General features: G+C 50.7%; 1 protein-coding gene across 5 annotated transcripts in view; it reads right to left on the bottom strand.

The window, feature by feature from the left end:
- The window catches only part of ELMO1 (engulfment and cell motility 1), a 457757-nt gene that overhangs the window by 359059 nt on the left and 76025 nt on the right, over positions 1-22673 (bottom strand). For 3 of the 5 annotated variants that reach the window (XM_036247227.1, XM_036247228.1, XM_036247226.1), the window contains exon 3: positions 14194-14344. In XM_036247227.1, coding sequence (XP_036103120.1) covers positions 14194-14271 — 78 coding nt within the window. In that variant the 5' untranslated portion in view covers positions 14272-14344. Of the gene's footprint in view, positions 1-14193; positions 14345-14608; positions 14694-22673 lie in introns of those variants that run through there. The other 2 variants (XM_036247230.1, XM_036247229.1) reach the window with 2 other exon arrangements.

Raw genomic sequence — 22673 nt, 5'->3', positions numbered from 1 at the left:
GCAGTGTAGTGAGGACTGAGGTGGCCTTTGCCAAAGCCTCGCAGTAGAACCTGGGGCAGTGAGTCACTGGGCAACGGTTACCTGTGAACAGGTAATACTGCTTGGGTATGTTGCAGGTACAGTTTTTCAAAAGCCGGTGGAAAATTTAAATCAATGAATAAATGTCCCCTTCCTCCTCCTCGCCTGAGCGACCCAGCCCCCGGCGCTGCCTGAGCGCTTGGCTCAGGCGGCTCTTTCCTCCGGCTCCTTCTCCTCTCTTCTGCCAACTGGTTGTTCTCGCGTGGGAAGCACAGGCCTCCAGACACCTCTGCCGCCTCCCAGGCGAGTGGCGGCCGCAAGGCCAACAAGGAATGAACAGTGTCTGACTAAGAACACCTCTTTTTGGGGACTTTCAGCTTCTTTTTCTTTCTCCTGGTCTCTTTCCCCTGCCACTGAGGCTCAGGAAGGGGCTAACCATGGCCCAGGGCAAGGGGGAGACAGTCAGTCCCCGGTCGCCGCCACGCACCTGCCCGTCCACAAACCATCTCACGGCCCCATAGCTGTAAAACCGCTTCCACAAAGGCCTCACCATTTGGGTCCTAGACCAAGAGCCTCCTCCGGGCTCTCGGAGGACATGGACATGGCAGCCGTGCTGTTCGCGACACGGAGGGCGTGGCGCAGCCGGACTGCACTCGGCTGTTAGGCTGGAGCTTCAGTGCACGTCTGCACAGCCGCTGTGAGTCGCATTGGCCCCGAGAGGAAAGAAACCCGGTTCCCACACGTCAGGCCACCCCGAGAAGGGGTGTGCATGTTGACCATGGTTTAGCCTACAATGTGACTTGGAGCGACTTGAATGCGTGACGACCCACCCAGCTGCTGGAGGGGCTGCAGACGCTGTGTCGATGACACCGTCCTTTGGTGACGGCTCTGTGCGTTCCGCAATGAGCCCTACGACTGCGTCCACGCCCCGAGCGCACACCTCTACACGGAGCCCCGGGTGGGTTCGGAAAGCTGTGCATGCAGGCTGTTTTTCTAACAGAGGCCCAACTGCTCTGAAAGATAATGACAGAACCACGCTTTCCTGAGGCCAACTTAGCTGGTTCTTGGAAAACAAGTCTGTTGACAACAGTTTCAAAGTGAATCCCCGGCGCGAGGTTCCAGTGGTCATCAGAAACGACAAAGGGGCACAAAGCGACCTCTCCAGCACCGTGAGAACAGGGCTCGCTCTCATTTTAAAAACTGCAAGGTGACAGGCGAGGCCATCTTTTTCTTGACAAAGGGTGACGATTCATTGCAAAATGGTTTACTAAAAATGACTTGTTTCAGCTTCATCAAACTAATTAAATATTAGATTTTTTTTTTTAGCAAGATAAAGCACAATCTTTGTGTCATAAAAATTACTGGACTGTATTAAATGAGCAAAGTCATTAGTAATGAGCAGTCTCCAGAATTATCCCAGCAATTTTCAACCGGGGGGGCGCAATAATTTTTAAACATGCAAACCCTATCTAGTCGGGGGCACTGACCTCCAGTTCCTTAGCTTGTCAAATAAAGAAATGACCACAGCCAAAACAGTACCCATCCAGTGTGAATGATTCAAAATTATTCCTTTTTTTTTTTTTTGTCAGATAGGCAAAAAATGTACTTTTTGGTATGCCACAGAATTTTACTAATGAGTTTATATGTGCCATGAGATGAAAAAGGTTGAAAATCGCTGTATTAGTGGATTAAAGGCGAGTAATACCTTTCTCTTTTAGGTATTAGAAATACTTCTACTCAGTAAAAATGAAATTTCCCTTCAACTGAAACTATAACTTTAGAAAATGACAGAAAGAGATGAACAATGTAAGAATAAAACACTACTGGTATCAATTACCTTTTGTGATTCTTCCTAGTCCTTGGTTAGTTCATACTGTCCCAAGGTCACTGTTGTCAGGGACATGAGACAAAACTTCCCCCAAATGTCAATATCTTGGGCACCTACAACAACCAATGTCCTCATCCCCGCACCCTCTCAACCTTCCTGAACGTCCGTCCCTGCCAGGACGTGCCCCCGGATGACTCTAGACGGGCTGGGGTGCCCTTGTACCCCACCCCACCCTGCCATCTGTGTCCTTTGCTGTGGGGGAATGAGTCACCTGAGAAATAATTCAGATCTTATGATCCACCTCCCTGTACTCATGGGAAATAGTCTACTTATTTGCGCCTAGTTCATATGTGGAAGGTTAACCATATTTATGCATTGAAAATAAAATGTTAGCCCTGGCTGGTTTGGCTCAGTTGTTAGAGCATCGGCCCGAGGACCAGTGAGTCCTGGATTCGATTCCAGTCAAGGGCACATACCTGGGTTGTGGTTCATCCCCGGCCCTGGTCGGGGTCGTGCGGGAGGCAACCAACAATGTGTCTCTCTCTCATCAATGTTTCTCTCTCTCCCTCTCCCTTCCTCTCTCTCTCTCTCTACCTCTTCCTTCCTCCTTCCCACTATATCTAAAGATAAATGAAAAAAATACCCTCGGGTGAGGATTAAAAATAAATAAATAAAAAATAAAACAAAATGTCAGACCGGCTCAGTAGGATAGACAAATGACTGTGGACTCTGCCAGGCAGGGTATCATCAGACCAGGTGAGTAGACACGAGAAAGCCAGATAAACTCTGAAGGCAAATCAGGGTTCTGATTCAATTTAAACACAAGATCATGACGGCTTATCAACTGCAAAGAGGCTGAGGCTGGACGTAACGAGGCAATCATGCTGAGAGGAGCCAGTGGCAAAGAAGTAATAGAAGTGAGTTTACATTTTTAATTTTGTTCTTTTCCCTTGTACTTCTCTCTCCTGGCCATGTAGTTGGTTTACGTGTTTGTGATGGATGTATTAATGCCGATTCGTCCCGCTTTCTTGAATGGTGGTGAATGTTCTGAGATCACTCCCAGCAAGTGGTGCAGGGACATGGGCTTCCAAGTTTCCAACATTTATCCCATGAGTATGTCCATGGCAACCTGAGCCTGAACCACAGCCTTGAAGAAGAATAACATAGGCTCTTCTGGAAGGTTCTAGTGGATAATACATGTGGCAGGATCATCTACTACTCTGTTAGTACTAAAACATTGAGCTGTAAATAACATTTATCAAGAACTCACTAGGTGCCAGCAACCGAGATACCCAGAATCCAACCTGTGGGTCATGACCCCTTTGGGGGTCGAACGACCCTTTCACAGGGGTCGCCTAAGACATAACAGTAGCAAAATTACTGTTATGAAGTAGCAACAAAAATAATTTTATGGTTGGAGATCACCACGACATGAGGAACTGTATTAAAGGGTCGCGGCACCAGGAAGGTTGAGAACCACTGGTCTAGAATATGCAAACAATGGCCACACTCTCATGCACTTCCTCAAAACTTCCCCACCTTGGACATGTCACCAACCCAGACTTTTATTCTCTATTTTCACTTGGCTAGCTCTTTGATGATAATAATAGTAATGACTACTAGTTACTGACTGGCTACCACATACCATTACTAAGTGTACTTTACAAACAAGAAACTGTATGAAGATCTCAAGATGTCAAGTAACTTGCTCAAAACCTCACAGCACCTGTGATAAAGCCAGAAGTGGAACCCAGACTGCAGAATCCCAGAACCCTTGCTCTTTAACTGGCCTCAGCTCCGTAGTCCTGGAAACCAGGCACAAGACCAAGTGCCCAGAGCCTGCAGGGAAAGTCACTGGGATTCTGGGTATCTCGGTTGCTGGCACATAGTGAGTTCTTGATAAATGTTATTTACAGCTCATTGTTTTAGTACTAACAGAATAGTAGATGATCCTGCCACATGTATTATCCACATTAATTATGATGAAATGCTAAGTTAAGACTAAAACATTTGATACCCAGTGGAGGGATTCTGTCTCCTCCTTCTCACTTTTGATGCTCAAATCCACACCTCCAGCCCTCACTTCTCTGCAGTTCCCTTCTGTCTCAGGTACTTTTAAGTTGAGTGTGTACCTGTCCATAATTTCAAAATTAAATCCTACCCCAAAACTCTCTTTCCCAATTTTTAACTTTTATTCATCTTCTACTTTGCTAGAAAGGAGACTTGCACCCAACATGACACTGCCCCACCCTTCTCACGGTGTGTGTTTCGGTCCTGCCAAGTCAGTCTCGGAGTTGTTTCTAAACCTTCTTCTTCATCCTGCCTGTGGGCACAGAGAGGCAATTAAAAATAGATGCTATTTGGATTGCTTAGGGCACTTTTGGTTGGAGGCACAGTAAATGCAATGGCATGGCTAAATGGATGTCCACGTTGCATATGGAGGCGTTGACAACGTCCTATGTATGAAGGAGGGATGTGGCTAAAAGGGCAAACTAGAGGCAAAAAAGGTCTAAATCCTACAGGCGACTCTTAATGATTTGGACCCATCAGGTTGTTAAGCAGGAAAGTGACATAATCAAGTGTGAATTTTCCAATGACAGGTGATTACACTGGAGTTAGGTGGATAAATTGGCCAGTGTCCCAAAACCCGAAGAAAATCTGAAGGAGGTCCAATCATACAGATACCTGCCTATTTTCCTGAACCCATCTGTAAGGTTTCCATGAAGAATATGTGTCCACCTGAATATCCCTCCACTATTTTTTTCTATCTTGGTAGTCGTCACCATTATGTGCCTGGTTGTTCATACAAGAAATCATGGAATCATCTGTAACATTTCATGCTCTCTTACCCTCCTACATGTAACTGATCATCAATTTCCTGTCAATTTAATCTTCTCCTATGTCTGGATGAGACATGGGTTTCACTTCTTTCTGTCTTCCCTGGCACTATCCTAGGCCATGATACGATCATTTCTTGCCTAGGCTGCAGCAACAGCTATCTATAGGACAAGACAATTCTCAAACTATCATCTTCTAAAAGTACAATGTCACACTCATATCCTTCACCCCTCTATCTTTTGGGCTGTGTTCTGGATAAATTCTTCATTTCCATCCCCCAAGTTACAGATTCTCTCTTTACACTCTACACTTACTTTGTCTATGTGTTTGTCTTTATTTTTCTGTTGTAGTTTTATTTATTTATTTTTTACATGTTGCTTACTATATGTACACTTGCCATTTAATGTCACTCCCCTCCTTAGGAAGCTTCCCTTTTCCTGTGACTCTTGGACAGAATAGTAAGTCAATATGGCTCCTCCTGGCAGAGCCTCTACCTATCCAACCAGCCAAATCCACAGCTCATTTTCTCCCACTGAGGAATTTCTCCTCAGTCCCAGAGAGGTGAGATATTAGCCAGGATCTCCTAAAATATTGCCTCCCCCATTCATTCCATTCTTTTTTTTTTTTTTTAATCCTCACCCGAGGACATTTTTTCGTTGTTGTTGTTGTTGTTGTTCAGATAGAGAGGGAGGGAGAGAGAGGGAAAGAGAGAAACATCGACGTGAAAGAAACACATTGAGTGGTTGCCACCGTCCAACCCAACCAGGGCCGGGGACAAATTGCAACGGAGGTACGTGCCCTTAGCGGGAACCGCACCTGGGTCTCTCTGGACCGCAGGCCAATGCTCTAACCGCTGAGCCAAACTGGCCAGGACTCATTTCATTCTTTAATAGCAGGAATGCAGTCATAGGTTGTAACTTCTCAATGTACCCTTTCAATACAACCTCACAGTCATATTTTTCATTCCTTTATGTATTGGGCTGTATTATGAATGAATTCCTCATTTTCATGCCCCAACTGACTGATTCTCTCTTTAGCCAAATCCACTCTAGAGTTACTTTGGCTATGTGTTTGTTTTTACTTTTCTGTTGTAGTTTTTTTACATTTTGCTTACTATATGTATATTTTTCATTTGTAAGGTTTCTAATGGGTTCTTTTGGTCTTCTGGTCCATCTGGTCCATCTGGTCTTCAGTTATAGCCACCTACTGTGTGTTCATAATCTTCTGCGTGGGTAGATATTGTTCTCGTGCTTTTAAAGTTCTCCCTTTGACGATACCTTATTTTTAGGTCCTCCCTTGCTCTCTAGGTTCCTCCCGAGAGAACAGGGCCAGCGAGAGCAGCAGCAGATGTAATAAGAGGGACCAGGTGTGGGCACGTTTTCTTGGATAACCTATTGGTTTAATAAAGTGGAGGGAGAGAGGAAGGACTGGGAAGAGATACCAATTCAGCTTCAGCAAACGGGGTGTGTGCTCACACCTGGCATCAAGACAAGGAGAGCATGAAAAGAAGCAAGACTGCACAGGTATGGGGGAGGAAGGAGTAATGAGGGGTGTTTGAATATGTTGAGTGTGAGGTGCAAGGGACATCTACAAAGGCAAGGCAAATAGGAAGACAGGTGGTTGTTTATATGGGTCAGGAGGACAAGAAAGAAGTGACAGTTGGAAATTATGAGCACCTTATAGTGATGAGGCTGATGAATCCAAATAGGTCACCACAAAGTTGTCCCACAGTCATGACCCATCTATCAGCATTTTGAAACTTGATATCGCTTCTCTCAAAGCCTTTTGGTTGTCTTTTGACTATGGATGTCTTCGATGAAAGGCCAAAAATAGACCTTTCTAATGCCGATTCATGAAATGTAATACTGTACTTAGAATGCATGGTGGGAACAAGGGGAGGGACAGGATGTTCCTCTCGCCAGGGCTGCTCCCTTTCTTAATGACATTTAATGGTCTGTATCATCAGACAGAAAAAGTACAAATATCACCTGTTTCCTTTGCTTGGCTTTCATTCTGACTTCACCACGCACCATGCCCTACACTAGGCACCGGGAAGACACGTGGTCCAGGGAGAACATCACACAGTGAGTAAGTGTGGAGCTTACAACGCAGATAACAAGGGCTTCATCTAGCTGAGGACTCAGAAAAGCCTCTCTGAGGACGCTCCATCTCACCTGGGATGGAGAATAAACAGGAAGACAAATGGGGTGGGGGGTAATTTCCACTTCAGAGAAAACCACACTTGCAAAGGCTCTAAGAAGTGTGCTTTCCAAAGAGGTAGAAGAATCACTTAGAATGAGAGCCCAGGCAGGGGCACTGGGGGAAGCCACAGGGACCCTGCGCAAGGCTGGGGAAGCCGACGAGGGCTGGGGAGAGCAGGGCCCTGGCACCCTGAGCAAGGGGGGCCTGGGGTTTAGTCTAAGTGCAGCGGGGCAGCCACTGAAGAAGGCCTCAGTCTGGGAGACGCCTTGGAGGAAGGAGAGCTGGGAGGAGGCCAGCTGAGCCGCTGCTGTGGTCATCTGGTGGAGGGTAGCTCCGGCCAGAGTGAGCATGAAGACCGGTGCACAGAATCAAGAGCCATTTAGGAGGGAGGCTCTACAGAACTGGCCACTTAAAGGGCTGTGTGAGCCCAGCTGGTGTGGCTCACTGGTTAGCATCGACCCTGCACCAAGAGGGCACTGGTTCGATTCCTGGTCAGGGCACATGCCCAGGTTGTGGGCCCGATCCCCAGTGGGGGGCGTGCAGGAGGCGGCCAATCGATGTTCTCTCTCATCGACGTTTCTCTCTCTCTCCCTCTCCCTTCCTCTCTCTCTAAAAATCAATAAAAATATTTTTAAAAAATAAAGTAAATAAAGGGCTGTGTGAGACTGGGGGCGGGGTTCAGCATGATGGTGCTGCTACTGACTTACAGGCCTCATGAGTCCACCTGATGGAAATCTGGGGAAGAGAGAAGAGAACAGCACAGACTGTATTTCCCTGAGGCTGCTCGTATTTCCTGAGTTCCGGGCACGCGGTACAGGTCTCCGTGGCCCTAGAGAGAAAACACAAGCCTTTCTCTGGGGACCCAGAATCCTCCTGCTGGAATCTAGGCATCTCTATCGCCCGCCACACCCGGCCAGACAGCCAGACAAACGGCGTGCAAAGGGGACAGGCACAAATTGTTCTGGAAATGTGAGGTGCCTTAGTCAGCACGTCTCGAGAAAACACAGATGCAGACAGGCTCTGCCCTGCGTTTCCCAACTGCTCCTCGCAAGAGAACTGGGGGAGGGAAGTGGAGGGAAGGGAGCACCCCCCCACCTGCCTAGGGGCTGGTTCTCGGAGGGGACGCGGAGGCCGGAGCCACTCTCGCTCAGTTAGACCGAGCTCTCGGGCAAGGGGAGGGACGCATCCCCAGCCCCTCTGGCCCACAGCATGGCAGACCTGAACGGCCACGAGCCTGCAGACTATCGCTCAGAGAAGCCAGCCCCGGAAAGGGAAGTAGCCCAGTCACTTCATTGTAAAGGAAGTTTCAGAACCAGCTGTCACAATACCTAACTTAACAGGAGCTAACATCAGATGAGGGACGGCTGCTCCTGTCCCAGCACCATTCTCTCCCCCTCGTCGGGAAGGCGCCAGCCAGCAGCAAGGGCGACACCGCACACGCCCCGTTACCCCTTTCTTCACAAGGGGCTCTCGGAGGCGCTGTTTGTGCGCTCTGTAGAGTTAGAGGGGCAGATGAGGCACCCGCTGAAACTCACTGTGGGCGTCAGGTGTCACCAGCAGAGAGAGGTTCATAGGGCGTCACAACAGTAACTCCCAAATGTGGGTTCAAGTACATCCGCACCCCCAGCAACGGAGCTGGTTGAACGGGAGTCCTGGGCCGCGCACCTACAAGTTACCCTCTGTGCACAGTCAGGGTGCTTCCCGGTCATTCTGTGTGGAGCCCAGCTCAGGAGCCACCGATCTCCGACGGAAACCTGGCCACTGGACCGGGGACATGTGGCAATGTCTGGGGGAGGAAGCGTGACCAGCACTCGGTGGGCAGAGACCAGGACACTGCTCACATCCCACCGCACAGGACGGCCCTCACAGCGGACAGTTATCTGGTCCCAAACGTCAGCAGTGCCGAGGCCGAGAGGGCCCGATGGGATCCAGCCTCCCGGGGAGAGCAGCCCCGGAGATGCGCGGGACTTCAGCTCCGCAGCGCAAGGTTGGAACCTCGCAGTCCATCTGCTCGATGCCACGGAGCTCTTTCGAGTGCCATCTTCACCATTTCTAACGTAAGGGCCAGTGGTACAGAGCACGTCCATACTGTGCGTTTTATGTGTCTTAATGGTCTGAACCCAAAGCTTTTGGTGGCCCTCAGCTGTCCCTCCCATTGACCCGCCTCTTGGTATTTAAATGTTTGGGGAAGGATGGGTTTTGCAGGCTCTAGAGTTGGCTGCCGTGCGTTGGAGGGAAAGTCTGGATTATTGGTTCCAGTCGGGCTGGAAGCTAAGAAGCGTGTTCTGCTGTGTGCACCAAGCTGAATAAACCGTAACTGGCTCCTAATGGCTAGCACTGCTCGGGACGGCGCTGAGTGATCACTCGCGGAAGCCCGCAGAGCCAGAAAGGATGCACACCGACTGCCAGTTCTTCTCACAAGGCAGGCGGCTGTCCCCACTCACACAGCACTTAGCAGCAGCCCCGGCTTTGAGTCCAATTCAGTCCCCCCAACACCCACGTGCATAGGCACCAGGCCAAACGGCCCCTCCCAGTGTGCAGCCCCCAGGAAACCGGCCTTCCACGGTTCCGTCCCCCTCCAGCAGGCTCCTTCCGTGCTAACCCAGACCACTGGCCACATTTTCTCTGCTTCCGTGACACCTGTGTCCCTGGAAGTCTTAGTGGGTGGAGCAGATGTCGTGACAACGTGGGGTGTCTGCTCAGATACATGGCTGCTGACAGTGGGCACCACCAAGTAGAAGCACGAGAGACGGAGACACGCAAATAGAACCGCGGACCAGTGCATGGGTCAGAGAAACACAAACACTACCTACTGCTTGTGTGGAACCTGAAAGCCAAACTCATAGCAACAGAGTCGGAGAGGGGCTGCCAGGGGCCGGGCGTTGGGAGGGTGAAGAAAATTGTCAGGGTGTGGTTAAAGGGCAGACTTTCAGCTCTGCGATGGACAAGGCCTGAGGATCTAATGGCAAATATGATGATCACCGCTGATGGACTGTACGGAATTTGCTAAGAGAACAGAACTTAAGTGTTCTCACCAATAAAAGGGGAAAAAAGAAAGAAACCATAAACGTGAAGTGATGGATGTGTTCATTAACTCGAATGGAGAAATCCGTTCACAGGGTAGACATATATCAAGTCACCAAGAGAGACACTTTACATATCTTTTAATTTGATGTCAATTATATCTCAATAAAGCAGAAGAGAAAGACGTTTTAGGAAGAACTGCTGAACAGATTCACGGTTTAATAAAAACTGCCTGGGTTGTAGTAGCCCACGTGCGGGCTCCATCGGTCCTTCCCAGCTGTGTGATCTCGGGCAAATGCACGAACCTCTGACAAGTCTGGACGAAGCCATCTCCAGCCCGCCTACCTGGGTGGCACCACGGAGTTGAGTACCCCACACCGGGCACTGCCCACCCTGCCTGGCACACAGCACACGCCGCGTAGGTGGCACCTGCTATTGTCATGACTATTACTGCAATTACCATGTACAGAATGCCACACTCTGACATCCGGCACAAAGACTGAACTGTGATTTATGCAATTAATACGTTTAAAACGGTCGTGGGTAAACCAAATTTATGCATATTGCATTTTTATTTTATTATATTTTATTTTTTATTTTATAATGCTCACCCAAGGATATTTTGTCATTGATTTTTTTTTCTTTCTTTTTTTAGATAAAATGGGAGGGAGAGGGAGAGAGAGAGAAACATCGATATGAGAGAGACACATCCATCGGTTGCCTCCCACCCGGGGCTGGGGGTCAAACCCGGAAACCAAGGTACGTGCCTTGACGGGAATCGAGCCCACGACTCTTTGGCCCGCAGGCCAGCGCTCTAACCGCTGAGCCGCACCAGCCAGGGCTGCGCAGATGCGCTACACAGGCTGGACGGCCAGGGAAGCCGCCGTGTGCACACTTGCCTGAAAACACACGCAGCGGCGTCCCTCCAGGGAAACAGTCCCCGCCCTGCACGGAGAGGGTGCTCCTGTGACTCTCGTTTGGAGGGTGGCAGATACCAAAGCTGCCTTCTTGTCTTCACTGTTTCAACCAGAAGTAGAGCTCAATGGAATGGCCCACAGGGCACAAACGTGTGTGAAACCCAGGCAGACCACAAGGGGCTTAAAATCTACTTCAACAGACCACACTAACTGCAGATAAAAGAAGGAAGGGGTGGGGGATGGGAAGAGAGTAACCAAAGAACTTAGGTGCATATACGCATTGCCCATGGACACAGACAATAGGGTGGTGACGGCCCGGGGCAGGATGGGAACCAGCTGGAGGGGGGCAGGGGGGAAAATGGGGACACCTGTAATACTCTCAACAATGGAGATAAAAATAACTAAGTAAATAATTAAATAAAAAATGTAAACTGCTACAGGCAAAGAGAATGGTGTAAGCAATTAGAAGGATGAGACATGACCCTATTATAACATGATCCGAAGAGGCTGGAGTACAGAGGAGACTCTCCCTCGGCCGTGCTTAGCAAAGCCAGGGGTTGGGGGTGAAGAGCTGCAGATAAGGCAGGAAGGGCTGGAGCAGGCTTACTGTTGGAAAGGCTTCAAGAGGTTTCGGTGGTGTGTGAATGTGCGGATGCACTTGGAAGAGGGTTCGTGGGAGCTGCGTGAGGCACCTCCAGGCAGCGTGAGCTCAGGCGGGGGCGCAGGGCAATCACGGAAGGCTGTGAGGCAGAGGTAAGGGATCTGACTCGAATCTCAGGATCACTCAGCAGCTCAAGGCTCACTCATGATTTTTTTAAATTGTGGTATACTTTCTGGAAACAAAATCTTTCCCCAAAGCATCCACAAAGAAAAACAGGTCAACCCAGCTGCTGTGGCTGAAGTGACCTGCGAAATCTCAGAAGCCCTTCCCCCTCCCCCACGCTGCAGAGTTCGGGTTGAAAACCATGCACGTCTTCCCAACATCCTTCTGTGCCTGACCCTGCTGCATGACAACCTACCCCACGTGAGTCAGGGGTGCACATGAGTCTCATCAAAATGATGATCGGGACCCCTTGCCTGCCAAGATGGCCCGTGCTCGCTTCCCTTGCGTAGAGGTCAGATCTGTTTCCTTGTATGGAGAGCATGGAGTTTCTACTTGGGGCCATAACGGATACACCTAGTGATCTCTCCTGTACATGAAATAATTTCCAGAAGTTGGTTATACCTGTCAGATCCCTCTTCAGGGTCATGTTTGAGCGTTTCCACCAACCATTTGCTTGCATTCTGAAGGCTACTGAAGGTTTATACAGTGAACTGATACATCCATCAAACAGAGAGATACGCCAGCAGGCCAGGCTGGTGACCTGAGCTGGTGTGATTGTTCTGTAAACCTAAAACTGCTCCAAAATATTTTAAAATACATTTTTAATTATTAATACCCACACAGCAAAGGCCACCCCAACGGCGGGACCAGGACACCGACTCCGCGGGCCCCAAGAGTGTGTATTAGGAGTTGTTGTCTTAACGCAGACATTCCTAAACCGTCCAGGCCATGGCAGAACCAAAAGAAAATTGTTGACCTGAATTACTGACTTAGACCCGCTTGGGATGGGGCCCCAAGTGGTTCTCATGAGAACTCGGACTCGGGCACCAGGAATCCAACTCGGCTTTCCTCCAGCTATCTTGTTCAAATGCAGATTCTGGCAGAAGGTCTGAGGTGGGGTGCAAGGCGGCATGTCTAAGGAGCTCCCAGGGGATGCCCGAGCAAGCGGTCCTCAGCCCCATGGAGAAGGCAAAGCAACCAGAGGCTCCTGGGTCCGTGACTCTGGAACATGGTGTCAGCCAGAAGCCAACTTCTATCCCACTGAAGCCCTGTTCTCAGGCTGTAGCCAAACCTAATCCTCACGACATTCGGTCTGCACCAAACAGCCCCAGCCATGGTTTAAAGGAACTTTCAGCTGGTCCCCTCTCGCAAGCAGCACGTGAACAGGGCCAACAGCTGCTGCTCACACCCATGCACATAAAACTACGGGCGGGCTTCTCCACCTGTGGGCTGCTCCAGAGTCACACACCCTCGCTCTGAGACAGTGACAACGGTGTGCCGCTCTGATGACACCTTTTTTGACAACAATCCTAAATGTTCACCATTTCTTACATTCACACTCAAGCTCGGCTAATCCTGACGGGATGTCCATACGTTATTTTAATGAGTTCTCTGGAGCCACACAATCTTCAACCCGGTAATAAAGTCTGACCAGGAATAAAGAAACCCAGTATAGATCATAATCATAAAATAGTATCTGGGACATAAAGAAAAAGTGGAGTTGCCATGGTATCCCAATTCAGAAAAGGTAGAAAGCCATCTAGAATCCTATGTTATTTGCTCTATGAAACCCTTTGCTGTATGTTGAGGCTCAACCCCTTTTTTCTTTCAACTCTTTGCTCTAGAACAGTGGGTCTCAACCTTCCTGATGCCGTGACCCTTTCATACAGGTCCTCAAATTGTGGTGACCCCCAAACATAAAATTATTTTTGTTGCTACTTCATAACTGCAATTTCGCTACTGTTATGAATCACCATTGGAAATATGTGTTTTCCGGTGGTCTTAGGCAACCCCTGTGAAAAGGTCATTCAACCCCCAAAGGGGTCATGACCCACAGGTTGAGAACCACTGCTCTAGAAGGATAAGATACCCTTCCTGAGATAACCTGTAATAAAAGAGTGAATGCCAGCAACATCAACGCACGGGCAAGATCCAAGCCAAAGGATGCCTTCCTAGGCCAAGTCATTTTTTAAATCATTTTGATATGTTTTCCATTCAGGAGACATTTACATGCCGGGCCGTACACCAGACTCACAGTGCATTTTACACTAATCATAAAACCACCACTGTCTGGGATCCAAGGCTGAGCCCCAGGACACTCATTTCATTAGCCAGCTGTTAATGTAACGCACTTGGCCGCTCCTGCAAAGTTCGAAGACAAACAGGATTCAGAAAATCAAGTTCTGTGTGGCCTGTGATGAAACAATCTGCACGCACTCGTGAGTCCCTGCCAGGCAGGGCTGGGACAGCCTCCACGGTGTCCGCCGCCTGCAGCAGCAGCCCGCCTGTCCTCCCGCCTCTGCCGCAGCTCAGACACAAGCCCTGCACGGACACCATCCGAGTGGACAGTGGAGAAGTAAAAGAGCCTGTGCATCGCCGCTGCGTGTGGGGCAGCAGCCCAACTACGCTGCAACTATCATCGCAGACTTTTCGGCACAGCCGGAGAGAGAGAACAGGGGGAAAGAGCCATCCAGAGTCGGCAAGAATTCCAGAACAGAAAGGAAACCGAGAACAAGCCCCCCACGGCTCCCCGCATTACCAACCTGATCGATTTCCATGAGTTTGGGGTAGGCGTCCGGCCATTGTATGGCCACCTTGACGATGTCCGCGGGGGGCGGCATTGTGAGCGGGAGGACGTCCGAAGCTGGTGCCCCTGGCTCCTGCGGGGTGGCCGGCCACACGTGTCTACCCCTGCTGAGGAATGACAAAGAGAAAGTCACTCAGGGCACATGCTAGGCGGGTTCTGCTTCATCACTTCCTGTTTTCACTGGTGGTTTAGGTACAAGAAACGGCTCTGGGGACAGAAGACACGGCGCCAACTGCAACCCCGGGCGGCTCCGGAGGAGACAAGACAGATGAGGGGAAGGTGCCAACGCCCTAGCGTCAAAGCTGCCAGGAGACATGCCCTGGAGAGGGGCAGCGTCCTGCCTCTTGGCGGGAAAGTCAGGCGCCCCTTACCCGTGGGTCCTGCTGCAGGGGTGCCCGGGGTCTGAGTGCGCCGGACTCGCTCTGTCCAGAAACGCACGGAAAGCCCTCGTGCTCAGCCGCCTCCGGAAGGACAGATGGCCCAGGAAGTCCTGGTCAGGAAGCAGTGTTTCTTTCAAGTGCTTTCTGTGTCACAAACAGAGCTCGCTCTATGGCAACCAGGATGTCACAAGGAAGGAGCGATGCCCCAAGGTTCACTCACAGGCAACACACACCCCCTCCCCAAGGCCGGTTCACACAGGGCACCTCTCGGGGAGCAGACCGACGGGTGGAGACGGCTCGGCGCTCAGAACCGACCCCGGGTTCTCATCTGATTGGACGGGGCCGCTGGAATACAGTGGGTTAGCCTGTCCCCTCCCAGACTAGCCGATGTCTTTCAGGGTTTTTAGAATGAGTTTTGACTTAATATATATATATTTTTTAATCCTCATCCGAGGACATTTTTCCATTTTTTGTACAGACAGAGTGGGAGGGAGAGAGAGGAAGAGAGAGAGGGAAACATCGATGTGAAAGGGACACATCGAGTGGCCGCCACCCACACGACCAACCAGGGCCGGGGACAAACTGCAACCGAGGTACGTGCCCTTAGCGGGAACCGAACCCGGGTCTCTCCGGACTGCAGGCGGACGCTCTGCCCACTGAGCCAAACCGGCCAGGGCTTGACTTAATATTTTGATCAGATCAAACACTCACATGATTCAAAACATGAATGTGTATGTGTGTGTGTGTGTGTGTGTGTGTGTGTGTGTATCTCCCGCCTCTGGATGAGGTCCACCACCCTATGTCCCCCTGGACCCCCACCCCCTCCCGCGAGCCCGTCACTAGTTTCTTCTGTATTCCTCTACGTCTTCATGTACCCAAGGCAAATGCGAACACACACTGCACTTTTCATTCTGTACAAAGGGCACCCTCTGTGCTGGTTTGGTTCTGGTTTTCCCATTCTGTGCATCTTCTAACTCTCTGTGTGAGCACAGACGCTGTGATCGGCCCCTTCTCCACTGCTTCGCATCCCTCTGTACGGAAACAGACTATCCATGACCCTGTCCTCTGCTGTGGCTGCTGGGTGACTTCTCCCCGTGGCCGGTACCAGCGGGCTGGGCTCGGTCACCTCACACACGCTCCACTCTGCACACCCGCGGACACGTCCTGGCGACAGGCTGCCAGGAGTCAAGTTGCCGGGTCAAAGGGCACCCGCAGTCTTCCGTTCTGATGGCCGTTTCCAAACGTCCTCCCTCGGGAGCTGTCCCAGTCCACACTCCCTCCGGCCACGGGGAGGCTGCCCACGGACACGCGGCCTCACCCACAGGCTGGCCTGAGGAATCTCAGTGTACTTTCCGCCTGTATTGCTCTTAGGGAGAGAGGCTGGACATTAGAAGGCCAAGTCCCAGGTCCAGTTTCCCGTGAACTGCCCGAACCCTCTGCCGCATTTCCTGCTGGGTTCTCCGTCGTTCTGTCAGAAGCTGATCTCTACATGGAAATTCTCATCACGCCTGCGCACTTGGGTCTTCATCAGACCAGACGAGGCCTTGTCAGGTCCCGTCTCAGCGGCAGTTGGACGTTACTGAGATGACAGAGACGGAGCTAGTTACGGCAGCCTCAGCAACGCCGGCTGTGGTATGAATCCCTTGTCACCAGAGCTGACAAGTAGAGGGAACAAACCCAAACACAGCCGCCCTCCTCTGGCCCCGGACGATGTGGCAAGCCGGCGGTGTGGCCCGTCGGTGCCAGCCAGCGGGGGCCAGTAGGCTGGCTCAGCCGTCAGTACTGAGCCCGACTCTGCGCCTGCTCAGTGCTGGGGACCTACAGTCCGATGGCATCAAGGGACATGGAGAGAGAAGGCGCAGGCAAGGAGACTGAAGCATGTGAGGACGTCTGTGTGGAAGGGGCAGGAAAGCCACCTGGGGAAGTGTCACCGAGAAGGCAGGATGCAAGTAGAGAACTATGGGATGTGAGGGGGTAAGCCACGGAGGCAGACGGCTGGAGCAACCATGTCACAGGCCAAGGGAACACCAGTGCAAAGGCCCTGAGGCAGGAACATATCTGGTATGGTCCTGAAACAGGTGACTGGCCGAAGCCAAGGAAGGGTAGCAGTGACAAGTTCTCATGGTCCTTGGGTCACACCTTGGCAGGCTCACTCACCGTGCTAGTGACCCCACAGACACTCAGTCCTATCCCTCAGTTGTGTCTTCTGAAGAAGAAAGCCCAGGCCCATCTGTTCAGAGTATAAATTTGTACAACTTTCTAGAGGTACTTTTGGAAAACTGCACCAAAGCCTTAAAACTTCAGATTCTTTTGGAGTAATTGTACTTTTCTATGATGTTTCCTCAAGAAACAATTACTAACTAAACCTTAACGTGCCAGTGGCTGTTTTGGTTGCAATTTTCCAAACTTGGAAACAAGTGCATATTCCACACCAGACTGGTCAAATAATGACAGAGCTTCCCATGGGCACATACAAGCAGACGTCGGTGCCTGGGGGCTCCCTGCTCACGGTCGGTACCGCATCTCACCCACTGGAGAATTCTAAGGACAATGGGTGCTGGTGTACCACTCCCGTTCTGGAGCCAGATTTAATCACACAGCCTAGAATTAGGATGAAGAAAACAGGCTCCAATGGGAAAACAGACTCGGTGGGACTCTCAGGTAACACCATTCAAAACAAAGAGCACACACCCGTGAGGGGCCTGAGGGTAGAGAGTAAAGCTGAGAATGCGTGTGGAGCACCCTCCTGCCGTCTCCGCACACATCAGGGTAGAATTGCACCGAGAGGTCGCCTCGCCGTCCAGGGATCAGAAGCCAACTGTGCTTTTCTTCCCCTTGAACGGGTATTGATTTCTCAAAGGCTGTTCAGACAAACCTGTTGAACAGGTGAGAACACAATGACGTGGCCCTCGCTGGGTCTCCCCGGAGAGCACGTGGAGTTGTGTACAAAGCAGCCATTGAGAGCAGGCAGGCGCTGGCATCCCCTGGAAACTCACTTGATCCAGTCCAATGAGACCTCATCACTTCTCCCCCGACTGACACACAGCACGGAGGGCGCACCCAGGCTCCCGCGGGGTGGAGCCAGGTGCCCTTGCAGGACGCATAACCCAGCCCGCATCGCTGTCCCCATGAGTCCCCAGTTTCTCCTCCTGAACTCCTGTTTCCAGGAGGGATCGGTTAGCTCTCAGGGCTTCTGTGCACAGTCACTGTTACTTCCGATGACACTGAGAAAAGGAAATTTCTAATACAGGTTTCCTCACCCTTGGCACAGCTGGCCTTTGGGGGGCATAGACCTTGGCTGTGGGGCTGTGCCGTACATTGTAGGATGGTCAGCAGTATCCCTGCCCTCTACCCACTGGATGGCCACGGCCCCTCTAGTCATGACAATCGGGAATGTTTTCGGGCATTGTCACGTGTCCTCTGAAGGAAAAATCATCCTCCAGTTCAGTGTGAGCTACCCAGTCCTCTGGGCAGTTCATTAGTGAACAGGGCCACCCACTGTGAACCTGACACAAGACAAATCACCTCATCCGGCTCTCCAAGGAACGTGAGCATGCAGGCCCGGTGCCTGGCCGGGACACCAAGGTGATGCCTTTGCTTCCTGGCACAGCACGCTCTTCTGGGTGACGTATCCCCATCATACCTGGAGTAATCTAAGAGCACAGGTACACCAGCAAGACAGGCAGGCATTGCACACATGGTGTCCGCTGCAGGCACCCTCTCCGACCAACAGCTCCTCAGAGCTACTGGCAGTAAAACAATGTCTAGTATTGTCAAAATGGCCCTGTGAACAGCCTGACACAACAATTCGCATGCAAACTAGCGTTTAAGAACCACTAATGGGAAGTCTACGCAGCTGGCTAGACATTCCAACCACGCCGCCTTATAAAAGAACCATCATCGGGTCCCTGGAAAGAACGAGGAAATGGGTGTACAATTCTACAATGGCCCTGCCTGCCTGCTGATTGATTTACTTTATTCCAATTTTAAGTTTCTAGAAGGGCACATAATAGAGCACATGGATGTTGTGTTATAAAGCTGTACACCTGAACTTTATATAATGAACAGCTTTATAATATTTATAATGCTATTAACCAGTTATATAATGTTATTAACACATTAACAACCTTAATGTGCACGTCCCGTGGCTTATAGCTGAGTGGATTAAATAAGGTGGAGGAATCACCTTTCATTTGGGGGTTAGTTATAAAACTCCACCTGTCAGTTACATGTGACTGGAGCCCCTGAGCAAGTTAAACTGTATCTTTCTGCCGAATGCCCCCTTCTTAGCTTTGGGTCATGTCTCCAAGACAACCTCTCTTGATTCCCATCTAGAAGTCTGCCTGTGTTTACACTGTCCACGCCCAAAGACTTCCACGTCTGGGTTTGTGTTGGAAACGTACCTCCCTATCATCTCTTGGGGATGTGTTACATCTGCAGGTTTTTTCAGGCAGCTTGATTAGGTCCTCGGTTCCATCAAGTTTCCAAACACCTGATCCGTATTTTTTTCCTGAATTTTCCGTACAGTGTTGGTTTTGGGTTCCTGCAATGGCTTTAAACGCTTTGATCCTATGTCTAGTCTTCCTATTCTACAAGCAAACCCTACTGAGAGAGAGAGAAGGGACAAAAGCCAGTCAGGACATTCGTGAGGGAGCTGTGCAATGGGAAAACTGGGTGCCCGCAGCTTCAATGAAACAGTCTGACAGATGGACCGGTAGAGGCCAAAAGGCAGCCCAATGGGAAAGAAACACCAAACAGCTGGAGAAACATGTTGCTTCCATGCCTCTGTTCCTTCCTTCTTCCCCAGGAAAGCTGCCCCTGCCCCACTGGCCATCATATTCTACTGGTGACAGATAAAGGAGGGGGTGCTAGTCCCGTGTTTTAAGGTTGAGTGGTCCTGAACAGAAAAAGGAATAGACAACATTCCCCCTTGGCATTCAGGTGAGGTAGAAAGGGAAAGGATCTCTGACACCCCCCTGAAAACAGCCATTCCTTCACTCTCTCCGGACCAGGCAGAGCAGAGAACGAACCTTCCCTCAACCCTCTTAGGTTCAGCAACTGGGGACTGCAAATTAAACTAACAAAGATTAGCTGGAAAGAAAAAAATAAGTGTTTACTCATGCAATGCTCAGAGCTGCAGGAGAACTCGGTAACTCAAAGAGGTGATCAGAATTCGGAGCTTATACACCACGTGACAAGCAATGACGTGTGAAGAAGGCTAGACAAAGGAAAGGGGGTGTGGTTTCTGGCAGGGGGGACCTTGTACAAAGGAGACTTGGAAATGGAGGACAAGAGGGTTGTGTAGTAAGGTTCATTGTGCATTCGGAAGCCCTCTCAGGTGACAGAAGTAGTTCTCTTCCGGGCTTGGGGGACAAAAGGGACACCTTTACAAATGAAAATTTCTTTTACAAAAGGAGTTCTGCAAGGGAAACTGCTGGAGTGATTTTGTCCCCCAAGGGAACATTTGCCCATCTGGAGACCTTCTGTCACAGAAGGGGGAGGTGTTACTGGCACCTAGTGGGTGGAGGCCAGAGATACTGCAAAACATCCCGAAGTTCCCAGGATGAGCCCCCACAGCAAAGAACGGTCTGATGCAAAATGTCGATACAGCCCTTTCAAGTAGAACCGAGAAGGTCCGCGAGCTCCTGCTGTGTTTGCTGGTTGTTAATAGCTTGCAGCTTAAGGAATAGATCCACCCATTGGATACAGACTGACCATATCTGTTTACTGGCCCGAGTTAGAATCTTGCCATTCCCCTAAGACATGACTAGCACCCAAAACACACACTGGACTCACACGGTCTAACCTGGCAGCCAAGTGGAAACCACAGTTCGCTTCTGATTCTAGAGCGCGGGTACCTGCAGGTCCACATTTCTGATGGAGCCCTCAGCGGCTCAAGTGGACTGCCCACGGAAGTCATGCGTGCACTGTGGGAATTAGCCTGGTTCTGGCATTTCCCACACAACACTGCTTCTTTGAAATATTAATTAATGTAATGCCAAAAAAAAAAAAAATCAAATCTCCTGTAAAACAATGAATGGAATAATAGCTAAAAATAACTAACCAGTTTATGTACTAAGTACTTTTCATAATAACCTTATGAAATCGGTCCCATTACTAAGCCACTTTACAGACAAGGAAACTGAGACGCAGAGACAGTAAGTAACTTGCCTTGAGTCCCATAGTCACCCATGCAGCCCAGCCAGAACTCAATGTGTTAACGGCGGAGTTAGAGCTCAGTCCTCAAGTTTGGCTAAGAAAGAATTCAGAGCCGAGAACTCAATGCACGAAGTTTATTTAGAAAGTCGGAGACGTAGAAGAAGGGAGCCAGCTGGGCTGAGTGAACTCAGGGTCAAAGTTACAGAGGCACAAGAAGGCCCCTGATGCTGAGGAAAAGGAAAGCAAAGATAATGCTCGTGAGGGGAGAAGCGGGGGTCAGGGGCGCAGAAATGTTCCCGGAGACCATGTGCCTGGGAAGAGGGGGTGGGTAAGGTGTGGGCAGGCACGCTCTAGAGAGGGCTAGCATGCTGGGTCCTTTGTCTTAAGAGCTTTTATCTGTTTTCCAAAGGCTAGGATTTTAGGGATGGTCCCAGGGAAGGAACATTCATCAGCTTTCCGGGTCTGTCCTTTTAGGGTGTGGTCTCTGCTAATTGGTCGGTGCTAGAAGAGGGGGTCACTAGTCCTTGCATCTGGTCCTGATGTCAGCATCTGGTTTCGCTGCTTTTCTAGGCCTGGAGCTGAAACACAACTGAGGCCTAGAAGTTACTTCTAGTTTGACCAGAACTCTGACTGTGGGCAGCAGACCCTAAGGTTTTGTTCCTATGGTGGTTTGACTTGAGTCGGAACCTCACTGACCTGAGGGCTTAATGCCTCCCTAAGCGGTCATGCAAGGGCTTGTGTGGGAGTCACGGAAGGCTATCTTCTACCCCTTTCCCTCCTCTGAGGGTCTAAGCCACATGACGAGCAACATGCTAGGGGAGGTAAGGCCACCCTGGGGCTAAGGTCCTAGCCTGTAAGACTTGTCCTCCCGGTTTCGCCCGTTGCTAGGCACCCAGGACTCTCCGCCCCGGCGACATTCCCTACCTGGCCCGCCATTCCTGCTCTGCTCCTGCCTTTCTAACGGCTTCTCTATCCAATCCACACCTGTCTGAGTCCGTGTCTGTTTTAATCACTGTATCAGATTTTGAAAAAGGTCCCCTTACTACAGGACGTCTTGGGCCTTTAATGTAATAACCTATGTAGACTGACATCTTCAGATGGAACCTGAGTCCCGTGTTGAATGACCATCACCTGCATCTATGGGCACGTCTCCAGGAAGGCAGCCCGTTCTTCTGAGTAACTCTTACCAATTCCCAGGGGGCAGGGAAAACGCGAGTAACTGCAGCGTCTACTGTGCAAACTGGCCGAAGATAAACAGCAAGAGAGACGGAGTGTCTGTGCTCGTGAGAGCTGGAATCCGAATATACCACCTTCTGCTTCAAGTCTCTGCATGGTGATTTGGGGAGCAGAGCACGTGCCCTTCCGCAGCCTGGCTCCAGCCTGCCTCTGAGCAGCACCAGGGCACCATCCCCACCAGCCGCCTCCCTGTACCCATCCCCTCACAGGGGCAAGGACCGCACGTCAGACAGGGAAGCAGGTTCTCCCCTAGGTCAGGACCCCTCTCCAGATGTGCACGGCCTCCGGGGCGGAGGTGAGCGCCCAGAGCAACGCCGGCTCCTGCTTTTCTCGTGGAGCTGCTGCCGTTTCCCGGGCCCCGCAAACCCTCCTGCCTCCTGCCCTTGTTCGTAAGGATCCCTCTGCCCGGAGTGTCTTTTCCTCTCCCCTTGGGGTGGCTTCAAAGCCAAGCTCCCGTGCTGGCTCCTGGGAGAGTCCCTGGACCCCACAGCCTCCGGGCTGGGAGCAGCGGCCAGCTCTGTCCTCGGGCGTTCGCACTGCGCCGACCCGAGCACCGTCCAGCCCTCTGCCCGGCTTCTGGGATTTCTCCAGGGCTGGGGATTCTCTCCGAACCTGCACCTCTGGTCCCGACCAGATGGCATGGCAAACAGAACCCAGGGAA

The sequence above is a fragment of the Molossus molossus genome, unplaced genomic scaffold (assembly GCF_014108415.1).
Source record: "Molossus molossus isolate mMolMol1 unplaced genomic scaffold, mMolMol1.p scaffold_m16_p_7, whole genome shotgun sequence".
Taxonomy (NCBI): Eukaryota; Metazoa; Chordata; class Mammalia; order Chiroptera; family Molossidae; genus Molossus; species Molossus molossus.
The sequence above is the reverse complement of the archived record's forward strand: the minus strand, read 5'-3'. Positions and strand labels throughout refer to the sequence as shown.